At 46.2% G+C, this 17,018-nt stretch overlaps 1 protein-coding gene across 4 annotated transcripts in view; it reads left to right on the top strand.

The window, feature by feature from the left end:
* GALNS (galactosamine (N-acetyl)-6-sulfatase) overlaps window positions 1–17,018 on the top strand; it is a 41,850-nt gene that overhangs the window by 19,700 nt on the left and 5,132 nt on the right. For all 4 annotated transcript variants that reach the window (XR_004308714.1, XM_015874345.2, XM_032447166.1 and 1 more), the window contains 2 exons: window positions 2,227–2,329; window positions 9,636–9,757. Coding sequence is in view for 3 of the 4 variants with exons in the window: in XM_015874345.2 (XP_015729831.1) it covers window positions 2,227–2,329; window positions 9,636–9,757 (225 nt within the window). In the remaining variant the exon portion in view is untranslated. The remainder of the gene's footprint in view (window positions 1–2,226; window positions 2,330–9,635; window positions 9,758–17,018) is intronic.

Genomic DNA, 17,018 nt, shown 5'->3' with positions numbered 1-17,018 from the left:
TTTGCAGAACGTGGTTCTGGCTTGAGAGAGGCTGGAATTAAAGGCTGGGCTGCTGCAGGTCAATCAGAAGCCCATCTCTTCCCAAGGTCCTGTTTCTTTAGGTGCTTTTATAAAGGCATGATGGAATTAAAGAGCTGGGATCCTTATGGGCATGCAGGACTACGGTCTGGGTGCAGATTTGACAGCAAACATCCTTAGCTGTCACTGGGAGGCCTGGAGGTCAAGAGCGGTATTTTTGTTGGGGTTTGGTTAATTTGGCAGCCTGGGAAATCCTGAGTGCAAACATATTCTTTGTTAGTGAGACAGCAAGGGAACATACACATGCAAAACACACTTGAATTCTTTTCTGCGTTGGGTGTGAGCCTTTGTTCCACAGATCGTTGTTTATGTGCCTGGTTAAAGCGAGCAGTATGTGTGCAGCATCACCTGAGAGCTCATCTGCTGGCTGATGTGAGGTGCTGCAGGTCCTGCAAATACAACCTGCTACTTTGGTAGAGCTTTCTTATGTCAGCAAAGGGGGGGAAAAGGCACTATCAGCCACCCATCTCTTATAGCAACACGAATGGCACTGCTGTAATAATTACTCAAGGTCTCGTGATGACTCTTTGTTTTCTCATTGATTTATTTTCTCTTTTTTTCCCACCCCAAACCCGACTGGGACATCACAGTTCTCATTGCCCCAAGGTGTTTTGAGGGGATGCAGTTGTAGGATTCTTTTAAGTTTATAAAGGAAAACAAGTGAACGGGCAAGAAAGGAATTGGTGACAGTACAACTTTCAGGATAAGCTGAAAGCCTTTTTTAACTATAGCAATGTTTGTTGTTGGGTTCTTTTGAATGCAGAACAACGTAACCTGTGTGCCTTCAGTCAGAGGGGCACATCGCAGCTTGTCAGTAATCTGTGCTTATGGCAGATTTTTATGGGAAAAAGGAGACTGGTGTGGTTTGAGCGTGGCATGTTTGTTTGGGTTGTTTTGTTTTGTTAATGAAACTGGTTTAGATCAAGTCCTGCTTTTTGGCAGGCTTCTCAGGCTGCCTTTATTTCACGGGCACTTCAGGTGTTAGGATGCAGGACCAGGCACTGCTGGCAGCAGCATTTCCCCTTTGTTCATGAGTGGTTCTTAATGACAAAGGACAAAGGCTCATTGTTCGTGCAAGGAACCTGCAGAGAAGGCTGCGGTGCTTTCAGAATAGAGATCTAAGGCCACTCCTGTCATTGGGACGCAGAGATTTTAACCTTATCTCATATTTAGGGACTGTTTTTTCCAGGTAGCGTCACTAGAGCCCATCGCCTTTGCCTAGTGGTGTCTAAATCAAAGACAAAGGATGCTTATGCCCTTCTCAGTGCGATAAACAGCCCCGTGCTGTCCTCCTGCCAGCAGGCTGACACAGCCAGAGAGGGCTACGGCTGGTGTCCTTGTGGGACAAACTGCAGCAGCCACTGAAGCCTTTCTACTGCAGATAGACCGTTTCAATAGGAGTTTGTACTGTTCCCTCAAATAATAAGAGCACGTTTTGAGGGACACCAAAGGGAGCGCTGCTGGGATGCCCAGGAGGAAGCATAGTGCATGTACTTTGGATGTGGATCGTGTCCTCAGTGAGTTACCTTTATTTTGGGGGAGAAGTTGAAGATTTCACTGTGAATTTCGTTGACACAAAGGGCACTTTGGGGGAAAGCGAATGGGAAAGGGTTAAAAATGAAACCTGTCTTGCTGCCAAGTTTTTTTTATCATATGGAGCTTTTCTGAGATGAAATCCCCAACAGGTCAGCATCTGGTGCCCCCCCAGCCATCCTGCGCCTCAAACGGGAGCAGCACATATCTTGATGCTGCCATAAAGAGGAGTGTGAGCATCATATTCTCAGTGAATCACCGTTTCTCTCTCTCTGGCAGACGCTCGCCACTTCTGAGACATTTGGTGTTTAAGTCGGCACGCTCTGTAGGAAATAACAGGGTCTGATAGTTCAAGGATTAACAATCACTGGCAGCCGAGCTGTATAATATTTCATTCTTGCGCCATGTGAGCTCTCAACTTGATGAACACTTTAAAAAATGTTAATTGAAAACCTTGCAGTGGAGACTATTAGGAGGCAGCCTGTTTCTGACTGATAGCTGGATCGGAAGTCAGACGCCATTAAAGTGTTTGTCTCCCTTATCAGCAAGGCAGAGGCAGCAGCTGCCCAGGCTGGCGTGCTGGCATTTCTCATGCAGTTCTGCTCTCCCTTGCAGGCCCATATTCTATTATCGTGGCAATGAGATGATGGCGGTGAGAGTCGGGCTTTACAAGGCTCACTACTGGACCTGGAGCAACTCCTGGGAGGAGTACAGCAAGGTAACAGCACAACGACCTGCACCTTCATCTCGTTCCTTCTCTCTTTTCCCAGTCATTCTCCTGGGGGGGGATGTAACCATTTAAAGAGGTGTTTTAATTGGGGGGTGCCACAGAGAACTTACAAACCAGCCTTTCATTCGTATCCTCTTAAGAGCAACCAAAATCCAACAAAATGACTGGTGGCACCTGCACCCCTGTGCTGAATGAGGTCAGAGTCAAGCAGAGGAAAGTGAGCAAAGCCTGCCTTGTTCCAAGTGGTGTTCCTTGAAGCAGCACTTAATGCCCCTTAATGTTAAGCTTCTTTCCCTGCTGATTTCTGATCTTTCACGTGTACCTTTACAAAGCTTGAAGGCTGATGCCAGATGAATGGGTCATTTATCTCAATATCTGGTGAAAAAGGTCCTGAACTGTGGAGAGGGGGACAGGGATGTGCTGTTTTATTGGTTTGTGGGTTGGTTTTATTCTCTGCAAAGGAAAGCTTTTCCATGCAGTGGAAAGAACAGCAGCCATCGAAAACAGTGCACTCCATATGTTTAACCTATTACCAGCACTTCTGCGAGCCCATCTCACTCTGTAAGATGTTTTACATTTTGTTTGCCAAATAGGCACCGCTTGTATCATTTTTCTGGCTGATCTTCTCACAATGAGATGTTAAACACTGTGATTTTTCTTCTTTTGTGACTTCCTTGCCTTCAGACCTGGGTACTGAACTCTGGGATGTATCTTGAATGGCAGGTTCACACGTGCACGTTGCTGATGATACCCTTAGACATGAACTCAGTGCATTATGGCACAGCTTGCAGCAGTTGTGACAGCAGGCTGGTATCAGGGAGGAATTCTTTGTATGATTGAGTTTTTTTTTATGCCTTTTCTTTCCCCCCCTTTAACTTATGGTGGGTCCTCAAGGCATCACAGGTGCAGAAATAAGCGCCGATGACATTTGTGGATGTAAAAGCGCGTGGTTTCTTTCATTGGGATGTCCTGGGGGTAGAAGGAAAGGTGGGCTCTGAGGGAGTCATTCACATTCAGGGCTGTAAATGTGAGCGTTTGTCTATTGAAGGCTGCAGTGATCCAGGAAGTTTCTGTTTTTCACAGATTAGGAAATAAAGTTGACTCTGAAAATGCATCGCACGCTCTGTGTCAGCCCTAATATTGCTAAAAGGAGATAACGTGTTGGTCTAGGTTAATATGTGAGTAAAGCATGTGTGTCACATGTGACATAACGTGGAGGATTTTCCCTGTGTGAGGGACACTGGGAGCTTATATGTTGGTGTGTAGAGCCATACGAATGGCCTTGGGGGCATGCAGTTCCCATGTGGATGGAAGATAATGTCGGACATGAATAATTGCTCTCCATGGTAATATATGCCCGTACACATACTTACATACCTTGTGTGGTCATAAATAAACGCCTGCATTGATCTGAACTTATTGGTACATGTCTGAGTATGTGTGTGGCTGTGATAATGGGGACCAGTTACTCATTTCAAACGCTCTCCTACTGTGAGAAATGGCAGTTGTGCAATTAAGGAATATTTATTCCTTTCTGAGCCGTTGTTTAACTGCTGTCTGATAAAAGTCAGCAATTATACTGTACATCAGAGAAATGATTAAAAATTCACTCGCTTTCCTGCAGCTTGTATCACATGTGGTTGATGTGGGTAAAATTGGAGCACATTAGTGGACAGACTAGCCATTAACAACATGCAGAGGAAGCTGAGGCTGAAATTTGTTCCAATTCTCCTCATGTCCTCAAGCCATTAATTACAAGCCTTGCAAGTTTAAAAATAGAAAGCAATCCGAATGCGGAGCAGTTGTGCAGTTCTGAGCCTTGTTCGGAGACTTTTGTAATCTCACCTTCTGATACGAAGCCTCTTTTAGTGCCTGTTGTTCTCGGCTGTTTTGATATTGGACTGGAACTATTTGGCTGGAATCAAAAAGGCCAATTTGTTTGCTAATTTCCTTTGGAAAACGGATTTGTGTGTGTGTGGCATTAGGAGTTCTGTCTGTGTGCAGGCTTGCTGTTCCATGTGTTTGATTTGCCATCCCGTTAGCACTCTAGCTAACGAGGCCATGTCAGCTGTCTGATCTCTGGGTCCTCGCCTCGCTGTGAATCTGAACTTTCCAACGTGAAATTCTTCCTGTCTCAAGGGTCCTAACTCAGACCTGGCATGAACAGATGTATCTGGCTGGCATGTCATTCGTTTGGAAGAGGCCTGAAGTTGGCCAGATGTGTCCGAATGGCTTCCTGCACTGCATTAAAAGGTTTGTTTTGTGGGTGGTTGAGTCTTGGGTCTGGGCACAGTCATGTCAGTTTAGGACTACCGACCCTTATGGGATTAACTAGAAAGAATGTGCAATTTTGGCCTCTAACCCGGAATGCTGTGCAATTGAATGTGGTATAAGTTAGTTAAGTAATAAAGTATGTATGTATAAATAAAAACCTACCGGAGGGAAGCAGCTTGTGGAAAGCAAAGCCTTGGGAAGCATAACAGGCAGATGAATGCTTCTCTCCATATGGCACTTGGAGTATTTACACTGGATAGATCCTGTGCAAGCAGTACACAGGTTTCTGGTTGTCCTAGACTCCCATGACATTAGTGTGCCCTCACTGCATCCTCTGCATTAATGGCTTGGTGCTGAAACCTGTCAGCTTTCACAAAGATCAAGTGTGTGGTTCTGTTCCTGTTGAAACAAATGGAACATAGTCTGGTGGAGATCAATCTGTGTAGAATGTGTAGGATTCACTTAATCTGACCAAGGTCTGTGGGACGTTCTCCACCACCATCGCTGTGCCCTGGCTTCTGAGCTCAGACTTCAAACTACACCCAGGCAGAATTCAGCCACGCTGCTGGACTTTGCCAAGCCAGGGGCAGAAGGGCTGATGCTGATGCTGCAGAGGAATGAGGAAGTAAGGAGAAGCCTGGGGAGCTCCATCTCCTGTACAGCACAAGGCACGCAGGACTCTTCTTGGATTGCAGAGTGCACAATAAATACTGTGTGAGGAGGTGATGTTTCATGCACTGCTGCTTTGTTGCTGCTGGTGTTCGTGGCAGTGTTGCTGGGCTTGCAGCTTCCTATTACTAAGATGCATTCACATATTATTAATACGTATTCTCATTTAGCTCAGAGTTGATACTGTTAGCAGCTCTCTTGTCCTGTTGGTTGAAGGGAGGGGGATGTGTAACCTTCCCCATTTGGAAGGAGAGGCCTGAAAGAGGAGAAAAATGGCTTTTCTTGATGGATTTACCCAAGTAGCCAGCAAGTCCTTCAGGAATTGCTTCGGGTAATGCTATGTTGAAGGGGTAGGAGAAAGGAAATTGCCATCTCTCTGCCTGCCACTGAGAGCAGAGAGCAGTCGTTGTGCCTTCTGAGAGCTGGGATGCAAGAAAGGGGAGAAAAAATGAAATTAAGAGTGTGGAAAAAGCCCTTGGGGTCATTGGAGAGTGGCTGATAACATCAACCTTTCTGCTGTCAGCTTAGTATCTTGTTAGTAGCCTTCAGTGGTTTTTTTCGGAGGGGCTCCTGTGTCTTTAAGTGATCGGTGGAGGTGCCTGCGAGGAGACCCTATTGTTTTAATGTGAAATGCCACCGGGGTTATTCCTGCTGCAGTCTGTCTGATTGCCCTTCTCCTCAACGCAGAGGGATCGATAAAGCCTTTTCTGCGAGGGGGATGTGAAGTCAAGTAGAACCTCACAAATAATGACATTTGATTGTGGTCCTCTGAGCGTATGAGCTGGCCATTGATCGCTGCTGCCTGAGAGCCGATGGGGGCTCAGTTATCTGCCCATCTTTGGGGGTCTCTTCCAGACAGTTAACACATTAGAAGCAATTTTTGTTCAACAGGAGCTCTGGGCTGGGAGGTTTTGTTGGGAGCTGCCATTGCAGCGAAGGCGCCGTGGCAAACAGCAAGAAACGTGCCTGGCTTTAATTAACCGCTGATCTTTTCTTCCTCTGATCTGAATGCAGCTCTGGGTCTCGTGTGGTGGAATGGAGAGACACGACCAGATTCAGACAGCCCCCAGATTCACTGCTCTGCCATCTAATTCTGCCTCTGCCTGTCAGGTCAGAGTGAGCTGGGCCAGCGCCAGGGTGACGAATTGCCAGAGGGCTCACGTTGACACAAGTGGTGATTCCATCGCTTGGCGTGCAGCCCACGCTGGCAGCCAGCTGTATTTGTCTCATGTCTATATTGACATAGCATCTGTGGTCCATTTGCTCTGGAAATTGAAGCATAAGCTGTGCAAGCGATTGCCACCAGGTCTTAGGGATGGAAAAACCATCCAGGTTACGTGATTGCTGGGAGGAAGGGCTGAAGGATGAGCTCACCCAAGGGCTTCCCTGATGAGCAGGGGGTGCTGCTTGGCTTATTTTATTAAAGAAAAGGAAATGATGGCTGGGATTGCTCCTCCAGCAGGCAGGTGCAGAACGATGCTGGTGTCAGAGGTCTGGTGTGGGAGCTGAGATGCTTCTGTTTACCATCTGATGCTCTTTGATTGGTTCCCTTAGAAAGCACAGAGCTGGTGTGCTCCAGATAGGATCTTCTGGCTTGGCTTGTGTGCTTTTATAGTTGAGAAGGAAAGATCCAAGAGTTTGCTTAAACACAGGGAGTGACCTTTCTGCTTTGTTTGATCAGCGTTACTGTCAACATGCAAATTACCCTGGATTGTGTGCAGAGTGAGATAGAAGTCATGTGCTTTAACTCATCCCCTGCTCTGTTGTTACTAACAGTCTGCCAAAGAAAGAGCTCCAAGTAAATAACAACAAAGCGGAGGCTGAGGTTTTGTTATCCTGGAGGAATGGGCAGGTGAACCTCCCTGCTCTTTGCTCTTCTTCATACCATGCAACTCTACTTTCAAGCAGAGCTGCCATCCTGTTGGCACTGTGGAGTAAATGAGGAGGCCTCTCTGCTTCTAATGGGACAAGGTGGCTTTTGCTCCGGCTGAGAATTGGACACTTCTGTATTTAATGTTATGTATTTAATTTTATTTAATGATTTCATGTTATCTGTTAGTGACCTTCACCAACAGAAGTGCTCAAGAGGAGACTCCCCTTCCTCATCAGCCCTGCTGCCCTTTAGCCTGCATATGGGGCAGCAGAGCTGTTTCCTTCCTACCCTACAGGGCAGCCCCATCACTCCTTCCAGAGCTGGACACAAGGAGTTTGGGCACATCCCTCTGCCCCAGCTCCCAGCAGCACACATGACCAAATCCTCATGCTTTCCAAGCAGCCAGAGGCATTGTCCAGATGCGCCAGAGTGTGGATTGCCTCATCTTTAAATACTCCTCAAATCCCAAGCAGATTTAGTTTATTCTGGTTTTGCTCCAGAAATTAAAAGCAATCTGGACATGAGGATCCCAGACTTTCAGCTTAGTGGTGTAACTGACTTTTTTTTTTAACTTTCCATCCTGAGAACTGAAAATGCTTTGAGATAAGAAGCAGAGCGAAGTAGAGCTTGTGGGGTGATAAGTTAAATATTCTTTCCTGCCAAATGTGCAGAAGAGCAGACCCTGCCATCTGTATCTGTAGTGTATCACTTGCTGTGATGCTGGACGGTGCCTCAATCAGGTGTGTGAGGTTGGAATTGCACCTCTTGCAGTTTTGGTTTTGGAGCAGTCTCCGGTGGTTGGATGTTAGCAGTCACACAGTACATAAAGATCCGAATGGTCTATTATAGTTGTGGAGATAAAGTTGAAAGGCCTCCGAAATTTAAAGCGTGATTTCAGCCGCGCTTTAGGAGGGTTATTTATCAGTGTCATAAAGCAGTAAGTTTGATTGATTATTGTTTTCCCCAGCAGACTCCTTTTGAGCAGGGCACATTGTTCAGCTTAGGAAGGTGAATAGCTTTTGGCCAGCGGCCTCAGGCAAGGTGTCACAGCACCTGCTTTCCAAGGAAGCTTTGGGGCATCCCTGAGCCTTATTCTGGAGCCTCGGCTAAAGGAAACAGAAGACAAAATGTAAGCAGAGCAACATACCAATAAATACCCACGAGACTAAAATCTTCTTTCAAAAAGAAGCATTTGCAGCCAAAGAGTATTGTACCAATTAGCGGGCTCTTAATTAAATAGCTTGTTTGATTTGCATCCAAATTATAATTTGGATGTTATGTGGGCTTTGATACCTTTTCATTAACTGTTCCTTTTGGAAAGAAGAAAGATAAATCTATTTTTCACTCATTTCCCGAGGCCTGTGGCATCAGAAGGTCAATCATTTTTGTATCCATTTAAAGTCCATTATTGGCCGGCCACTACAACCTATCAAGCAACTCTCTTATTTTTCCAGTCAGTGATTCAGGAATCTATAGCTCAGTGCAGATAAATGGGATTTCATGGGCTTCTAACCTTCCTGCTTTATTGAAAAGCAGAATATTAACTGCTCCACTGACCAGCTGTCCATTAAAAACACAGGATATTTTTAGAAAATTGTTTGCCAATCAAACCCGACCAACATCTGTACAGGGCTTTTCAGTTTGGTTGGTTTCGAAGCAAATGTGCCAGCTGCTTTTCCAGCTCCATTGAAATATTCCCATTTATCCTCTCTCCACGTCTCTGTCCTCGTCTCAGGTATTGTAAGCAGCGCAGCGTGTTAGCTGGGATTGTTAAAGCTGGGTTTTACAGGGTCCATTTGGTGCCAGCTCTTGCTGGTCCTCAGGGCTCCCTGCGTTATTTTCTGTTCGGTGAAATTAGTGCTTTACATTTTTCGCTGTTCCCAGGGCTAAATGAGTTCTCTTAGCCCACAAGGCTGCGGGCAGGCTCTGGGTTATTAGCCTGACATCTGGCTAATAACTGGCTGCAGTTTGGGAGCTGCAGCCTGGAAATGCGTGCAAGGGCAGATGCAAAGAGCTGGCTGCTCTGGGCCTGTGAGCTGACAACTGGCTCTGTACCTCAGTAGCCATCAAGCACTTACCCACTGCTGGTGGCAAACAGAGCCCCAGTCCTTGTGCCTTTGGTTCTGTTGCTACAGGGAGGTCCCATCTTCTCAGTCTCCAGGCATAATACAGTTGTCCCAGCACAGCTCACGTTTCCAGGTGAGTTCTTCAATACCTGCTTTGAATCAGGTCAACAAATGCACCCATTTCTTCAAAATTAGCATCCAGTTTATGCCAGTGCAATGTGAGTGTTGTCACCCTATTTTACCTCCTACAGACTGGAATCCAGTTTGAAGAATAAATTGGACTCTGGGTTTAAGCTAATTGTGGGTTTCACAGCGATACTGGATCAAGATGACAAAGAAAGCAGCACCAGCTAAAACTTTACTCTCTCCCCTGCTTCACACGTGATGACCTGTTTCCTTCTCTTCACTGCAGGGCATTGATTTCTGCCCTGGGCAGAATGTCTCTGGAGTGACAACACATTCACAGGAGGATCACAGCACTTTGCCACTGCTCTTCCACCTGGGCAGGGACCCTGGAGAGAAGTACCCATTAAGGTGAGCTAATTAACAGCGACATGAAAACACTCAGCACTGTTAGTGTACGCCTTATGTGATCCATTTGCCTTGGTAGCTGTTTGGTTTCTTTTACAATCTGCTTGAAAACTGTCCCAGAAAGCCATCACTTGCATGAGTAGCAAAGAAAAGGAACAAGCTGGGTGTGTGTGTGTGTGTGCACGTCTTGTCTTCATGGCTCAGCTCATTGGTTCTTGGTTTGTGTTCCAGCACTGCCAGCAGAAGGCAGAATGTTCACTGCTGGGTAGGATAAAGTGCAGGTCAGCTGTTGAATGAAGCTGCAGCAATATTGTGCCTGCACTGGGAGCTACTCAGCTGCAATTCCCAATGCATTTTGGGGTCAGGGAAGAAACACCTTGGTGGTGATATTTCCATGCTCTGTATTGCTTTTCTCTATGCACTGCTTTGGAATCCATGAAGGCAAATGGGGCAACCCATCAGTTTCCCAGCCCAGCTAAAGGAGCTTCTCCAGAAAGCCTCTGCGAGAGGACTTTCTGCCCCCTCCTTTTCCCTCCTTGGGTTTCCTGGCTGTCTGAATCCATCTCGCTATAAGCCTACTATTGTAACATTTATCTCCAGCACACACCATGCCCTGAGAGATTTCTGTAAGGATTTTTGTAGCCATCAGCCAGTGCAGTAAATCTGGCACCTCCAAAAAGCTGCTGAGGTGTCTCAGCTCCCCCTCCCTTCTGTGTGAGTTCTGTTCTCTGACAGCACTGGATGCAGGCAGAGATGCTCAGCCTCATCCCTCACTTGTGGCTCCGACTTGGAGGATGTGGAAGCAGATAAAGGAAAAACTGGTGCTCAGACATAGTTTTGTGCAGCAGCTTTAACAGAGAGACGTTTCCTGAGCTGACAGGACTGCAATTACTCAACTGTTTTAAATAATTGAGTGGATACACTCGCTCCATTACTTCCGAAAGAACTGAGCCTGTGCTGTCCACTAAGTGTTTCCACTAGAGAGAAGGGGAGGAAAAATATTTTCACTTCTCTCTCACTTAACAGACGAGCACCCTAGAGGTACATTAGGCAGCGTATAAAGCTCTTCAGAAGCCCAGCACGTTAGCTCGTCCTTTCTATTGCGTTTCAGCACTAATGAATAAAGCAAATCTGCAGCTCCTGTATTTGAAATTCAGCTCAGTGAAACGATGCTGCTGGGTTGGGATTCCAGATGAGATTATGCCCTGTTCAATTGAACAGCTACTTGATTTTAGGAAGATGAATGGATAGAAATGACTTCTTTTTCCACAAATGAAATGGTGGTAGCATTAAGTGAACTGCAGTTTGTCTGCTGTTTGTGTGCTCTCAAATTGCTAAAGATTTGATGGAGAGGAGATCTTGTTTAAGGGCTGTTTGCAGGATTCCTGCTTCCTTCTTATTTAGGGAAGGCATGAAGGGTGTTCCTTACAACCACCACGGGCTGGGCATTGAAATTCATTCCAGTTTGACATCTGCAATCATTTCTCTTATGGTTTCATGGATTTTTTTGGACACTCAAAGCTGTTTCTTTGATTGAATATTATACCAAGATTATGACGTGATTATGGGAAGCTGTAGTGTTGCTTAATATGCAGACCCTAATAGAAAGCTGCTTCTTCATAAATGACTCTTCTGCAGCACGTTACGATGCTGTTGTCTCCTCTCTGGTCACAGTGGAAAACTCATGGGAAGTGGGTCTCCCTTATCCAACGTGGTAATTAAATTATCCTCATTTGTGGAGCTGTTTCTGTTGTGTATTTTTATTTAGCTTAATTATCCCCCTTGGCAGGCAGCCTGCTGGGAGTCCCGACACTAATGTTTCTCAGAAGGGAATCCAGCATCCTCCTCCCAGCATACATCTGTCTGTCCCTACGTGCTGGGTGTGTTTGTGTGGCCTGTGCTCAGCCTGAGCTTTCTGTGTTCACAGTCCGTGTTGGCCACAATCTCCTGTTCATCCCCAGGCAGCCCTGGGGGTGTGAGGTGCATGGCGTCGCTCTTTCACCACCTTGGCTCCTCTGGAGCATCCTTTTGTTGCCAAAGCAGTTAGAAAAACATGTTGCTCCCCTGATTTCTTGGTGTGTTTCTTTTATTGATTTTACTGTTTTGCCTTGTTAAATCGACACGTGGTTTTAATTGGCTTTCTGATGCTCTTCTGAAGGCTGTGAAGGAGCATCACAGCTCACTGATGCCCCGTGTTTCTCTTTGTTTGATTTTGTGACATTTAAAATTACTTTTTCCTTATTTTAGTGCTGCTCTTTCATCTCCCCCCCCCAAGAAAAAAGATTTTAGTCATCTGTTGCGTGCCTTGATTTGCATTACTTTGCCATAGGGGCACGTGCAAAACCACGTACAAAGAGGTTTCATCGCTTCATTTGAAGGCCAAGCATCACACAGAGATTTACAATTTATATATCTGGGCTTCTCAGATCCAATTCATGCTGTAAATCAGTCAGATCAGTCAGCTGAGGCCACGCTCCTTGCTTGCAGATGCCTATATTCACCTCCAGCACCTCAGCTTCTGCCAAGGGATGCAATTGTGTTTGACCCCATTGCCTTGAAAGGTAACTACTGATGTTTCTCCGGCTTGCAACTTCACCCCAGCAGTCCAACAGCCCCATTGACTTTCCACGCTGTTAGCTGGGACTCACAGCAATGCCAAATGAGCATTAGGAATCCTACATGAGCTTGCCCCACTGATGGCATTTGTACATCATCACATCAGCAGATGGGATGGAGCGCGATCCCCGTCCTGTGGCTGACCTTCAGCATTGGCATCAGGTACATTCACTGCCGGGCTGTTCTCCCTCTCTGGAGAGAAGGGAGGACTCACCTGGGAGCTGTCGGTCTCTGGTTCTGGAGCAGGGAGGAGCTTGGCACCGCTCAGGTCTGTCTGGCAGCAGGATGAGGTGGGGCTCCCACCTGCCCACAGGTACTTGATAAGGCAACGTTGGCATCTGGAGAGGTGCTCGTAATAAGAACACCTGCAATACAAGGGTATGTGTGGGCAGTGCGTTTCAAAGGAGTGTGGTTCCTGCTAAATAATGTTTCTTTTGGTTGCCAGAAATGGTAATGTAACTGCATGTATCTAAGTAAGAGTTACCTTGTTATCTAGGCTCTGTGTAGACAGAAATGAACTTTCTGTGTCTTTTTGTCATTGAGTTGATCTGCGTAGGCCACCCCATAGAAGATTGTTTTGGCTTGTTTAAAGGCTCTCAGCCTTTAAATATAGATTGTGTGTTAGGCAGCACACAAAGCAGAAGCGTTTCTATGACTCTAAGCAGTGTTTTGTTTCCTCTCTAGATGCACTGACTGATTTTGGGATGGTTTGGGTTTTCTTGGTTGGCTGGTTGATTTTGCTTCCCATCAAAACACTCAAACTACAGAGCACCTTTGTTACCAAACTCATCAAAATGCAGAACTAGAAGATCTGATAGGTCTTCTTTACTGGAGTCTGTTCTGTTCAGGGTATTGGGTGTCCCCCAGGTCCCACACATGGAACTCGTTTCTCCACTCAGCCTTTATTTGACAAATTCAGTTAAATTATCTGTTGGTATCTTCCCAACCAGCTGTCAGCTTTACTACCTGAGTTAGAGGTTGGATTTTACTGAAGTACTTGGTGCCAGTCAGGAAGAACGTGAGCAGTAACGCATAACTGGCACAGCTTAAAATACAGCTAATAGAACACTCAGTGCAAACTGAAGGGGACAGTGCGCTTTGGGTCAGGCTGCAAAAGGAGTTAGTGGCAGAAATCCCCTGAAATTCAGCCTTTTTGCACCAAAGCTTTGCTAACAATTAAGTACAGCTCACATCTTGTTGGTACTCTGGGGTGGTAACAATGTCTGCTCTGAGCTATTAGCTCTGCTCAGAACCAGGGTTGCTGCATTTGAAATGACAAAACACCTACGCTTTACTTAGGGCAATAGGTTTGACTATTATGGAGGAAAAAGGGGAAGTGATAAGATGCGGCTTGATGAACGTAATGATTTTTAGAATGCATTAATTAACAAGAGAGCTCACAAATGCCTATTGTGAGCAGATGGAAAATCCTGGAAATTATCAGAGAGGTAATTGCGCTGGTTATGGAAGCAGCAAAGAAGGGAAGAAGCTCCTGGAGGGGGAAAGATCTGATGGGAAAGCTGCCAGTCTCACCTCAGTGATCAGGGCAGGAACCAAGAGGGGAAGGTGCAAAACAGAGGGGAAAATGTGTATAACAAAGAGCCAGAACTTGGCCCAGGGGAGGCGCTGACTCCTCGCCTTCTTGGTTTAGAGAGGAAAAAAAAAGAAGGAAATGGCAACAGCTGCATTGCAGGAGTGAATTAACTGCTGCCACAGGAGAGGTGGCTCCAAGGAAAGCCACATATGGAAACCATGGAGGACTGAGGATGGAGGCAAACCCAGCTGGATCGATGGCTGCTTGGTTGCTGCTCTCTGCTTGGCTCAGTCCTGGATTAGGGCTCTGCGCTGCAGCATCTGATCAACCTGTAACTTGTGCTTAATTGCAACAGACTTGCAGGTAGTTTGCTGAGTTACTGCCTAGACTGGGGGGATGCTGTACAAGAAGGACTATTAGAAGAGCCACGTGAACCAGTGCAGAATGATGTGTGAAGCCATGAAGGTGAGGGGCCACACACCTGCTGGGGTGCTTACATCTGGGGCCTGTGCATGCCTTGCATTTAGAACTGCCCTTTGCTTTTCTGTTTGGCTCCTTTTTTGTTTGGCCCTGTGAATAAGTGCACATTGCAGAGCTCTGAACCCTTTGTATTGTGCAGACTGTAAGTTCCAGAGAAGCCTGGTAGTAGAAAAAGGGAACAGGGGAAGTAATAAGCCAAGAACTTGGATACCACATTGCAGAGCAACCTGATAGCACTGGTAACAGATAACATCAAATTACATGAATCTGGGTGTATTTCACAGTTAAAAATAATGTTGCTTTTTAAAAATAATTCCAGTGGAGGAGGAAGGAAAGTACACAAATTGTTAACCAAGTTCTGCATTCTCCCCCCATAAACGTGAAAGCTGCTATTGAGAGCCTACTAAGATGCACTATGCAGTAACCATTTGGTTACATTCCTTTGAATAATAACGTGGTTCTGTCAGTCTCGGGATAGAGATACATTGCTGTGCCTGTATACAAATCATCAGGAAGGGGTATAAATTAATACATCAAGATCTAGATCTGGAAAGAGGAAAAAAAAATACTGAAAGTGCTCTTTAATTTCCTGTGGCTTTGATGCATCTGACAGTGTATTTATTATGGCAGAGAGGAACCCTTTTCCCTCCCCCTTTACGGGTTGGGATGGTGGCAGAGCTGAAGGCAAAGGACTGAGACAGTGCTCTAATACCAAAGGCAGCGTGTCAGCAAACCCTCCTCCTTCCAACCTGCATTTCGCCATAGGGCACGGTGGGGTTAATAGCAGAGCAGGTTACACTCGGAGCTGTTTGGAGAGGGAGGAGATGGGAACAGATTGCCAAGGCACAATTACACTAAATGAACTAAGCACAGACCACACCTGTGCCTGGGACCCTGCGCTCGCAATCCAGCCCTGATTGGCTCTCCAGAGACTTCCCGGAGGTAAAGTGTCAATTAGTGTAATGACCCTGGACTTTGTCCACTCCGTTGGCTCATTCTGAGCGTGGAATAATTTCATGTGCGCTGGGGGATCTCTTTTAGCAGACTCCTCACAACACCACCTGCTCACCCTCGCCGCTGCTCTCTCATTCTTCCAGTGTTATTCCCAGCTCTCCTTCTGCAGGATTGTTGAGCTGGAATACAAAATGCAGAGTGCCCTGGAGGCAGCGAGATGTGCAGCCTTGCTCAGACAACAATACCCAAACACCTGTACAGATATTATCTTGTTTTGTAGTAGAGGATGTAGCAAGCCCTGCCCGCACAGTCCAGACCTGCACTTGAGGAAAGGAGGGGACTGTGGTTCCTGAATAGGAGAGATTCCCAGCTCCATTAACAACTCAGGCTGATTACCATGAAGCAATTATCCCCATCTAACATGCAGATTAAAGGCACTTTTCTCTTGCAGGTTTTGTCACGAAATGCACCTCATTCATGGGGCTGGAGGGTCTGAACCTGCTCTACACAGACAGGGAATAATTGACAAAGCACTGCGTGGATGTTGGATCTTGTTATGTGTTATGGAGCTGCAGAGCTCAATTTGAGCAAACCCTCAGCTCCTCTGACCAAGCCTTGTACTCCAACAGGGAAATCACTGCAGCCCCATATCATGCTATGGACCTGCTGTACCTCCAGCTGGGCAGCACAGCTCTGTGTTCAACCCAACCAGCTCTGGTGATCTTACAGCACTTGGGGTCCATTGCTGCCATGTACTTCAACACCAGGAAGGCAGCTGCAATCGGATATGTTTTAAGCCAGTATCAACAGGTTTAGCCAGCTTAAGAGCACGTTAAACCCCACTGAGGTGAGGTTTATAGGTTAGCAGTGCAACTTGGAGCATAATCTATACGTGTCCTTTAGCTTTAGCAATCTTTGTGCTTCTGTGAGAGGTATGAGGCTTTTCTATGTGCCAAACTGCTTTGCTGTGCTTTAGGGAAGTCATTCAGCCTGTGCTAAAGGCTCCGATAATCTAAGAGTGTAGGAGCTGCGGGGGAGAGCAGTTGAAAACCACCAGGAGCTGAGGTTAAGCCAAGATTTCTTGTCCCTGCTGAGCAAGCTGAAACAGCCAGGAGTGTCCTGAATGTGGGAATGAAAGCAAGAAGATGGTTTAAATGATGCACGCCTGCTTGGTTACACTGCAGCATTCACGTGTCTGAGGCTGCTAACGATGCTGTGGATAAAAGCAATGTTTAAGATTATAGCAAAAGGATTTATTTTCTTTTTCCTTGGGACTGGACTGGCATATTTGGAGCAAAAAGCAGCAGTGGTGACAACATACTGTTTCTCTTTCATCCCGACCACAGCTGTGTTTTCCAGTGGTCTGTCCAGATGATGGCTAATTTGGAGGCATACGTACAAAAAGCCGCTTCGGTGGATGAAATTTGGGCTCTCGAGCACTTCAATATTTGTAAAGGCGTAAAGAGCTTAATTAGATAGCGGCAATGTTTTGTCTTACAGGTCTGCTTCCACAAGATGTGGGATGCTGGGGAGATGGCACAGGCAATAAACACATTAGGTAGTTGTTAGAGCAGCAGCAGAAGGCATTAAGCGATTAGTTATCTGAATATCCCATGCATGCTGTGCAGCCCAAGGACCCACCCGTGCTTTAGGAGCACTCCCTGGGCACGCATTGGCTTT

Source organism: Coturnix japonica, chromosome 11 (genome assembly GCF_001577835.2).
Source record: "Coturnix japonica isolate 7356 chromosome 11, Coturnix japonica 2.1, whole genome shotgun sequence".
In the NCBI taxonomy this organism is placed as follows: domain Eukaryota; kingdom Metazoa; phylum Chordata; class Aves; order Galliformes; family Phasianidae; genus Coturnix; species Coturnix japonica.
The sequence above is the reverse complement of the archived record's forward strand: the minus strand, read 5'-3'. Positions and strand labels throughout refer to the sequence as shown.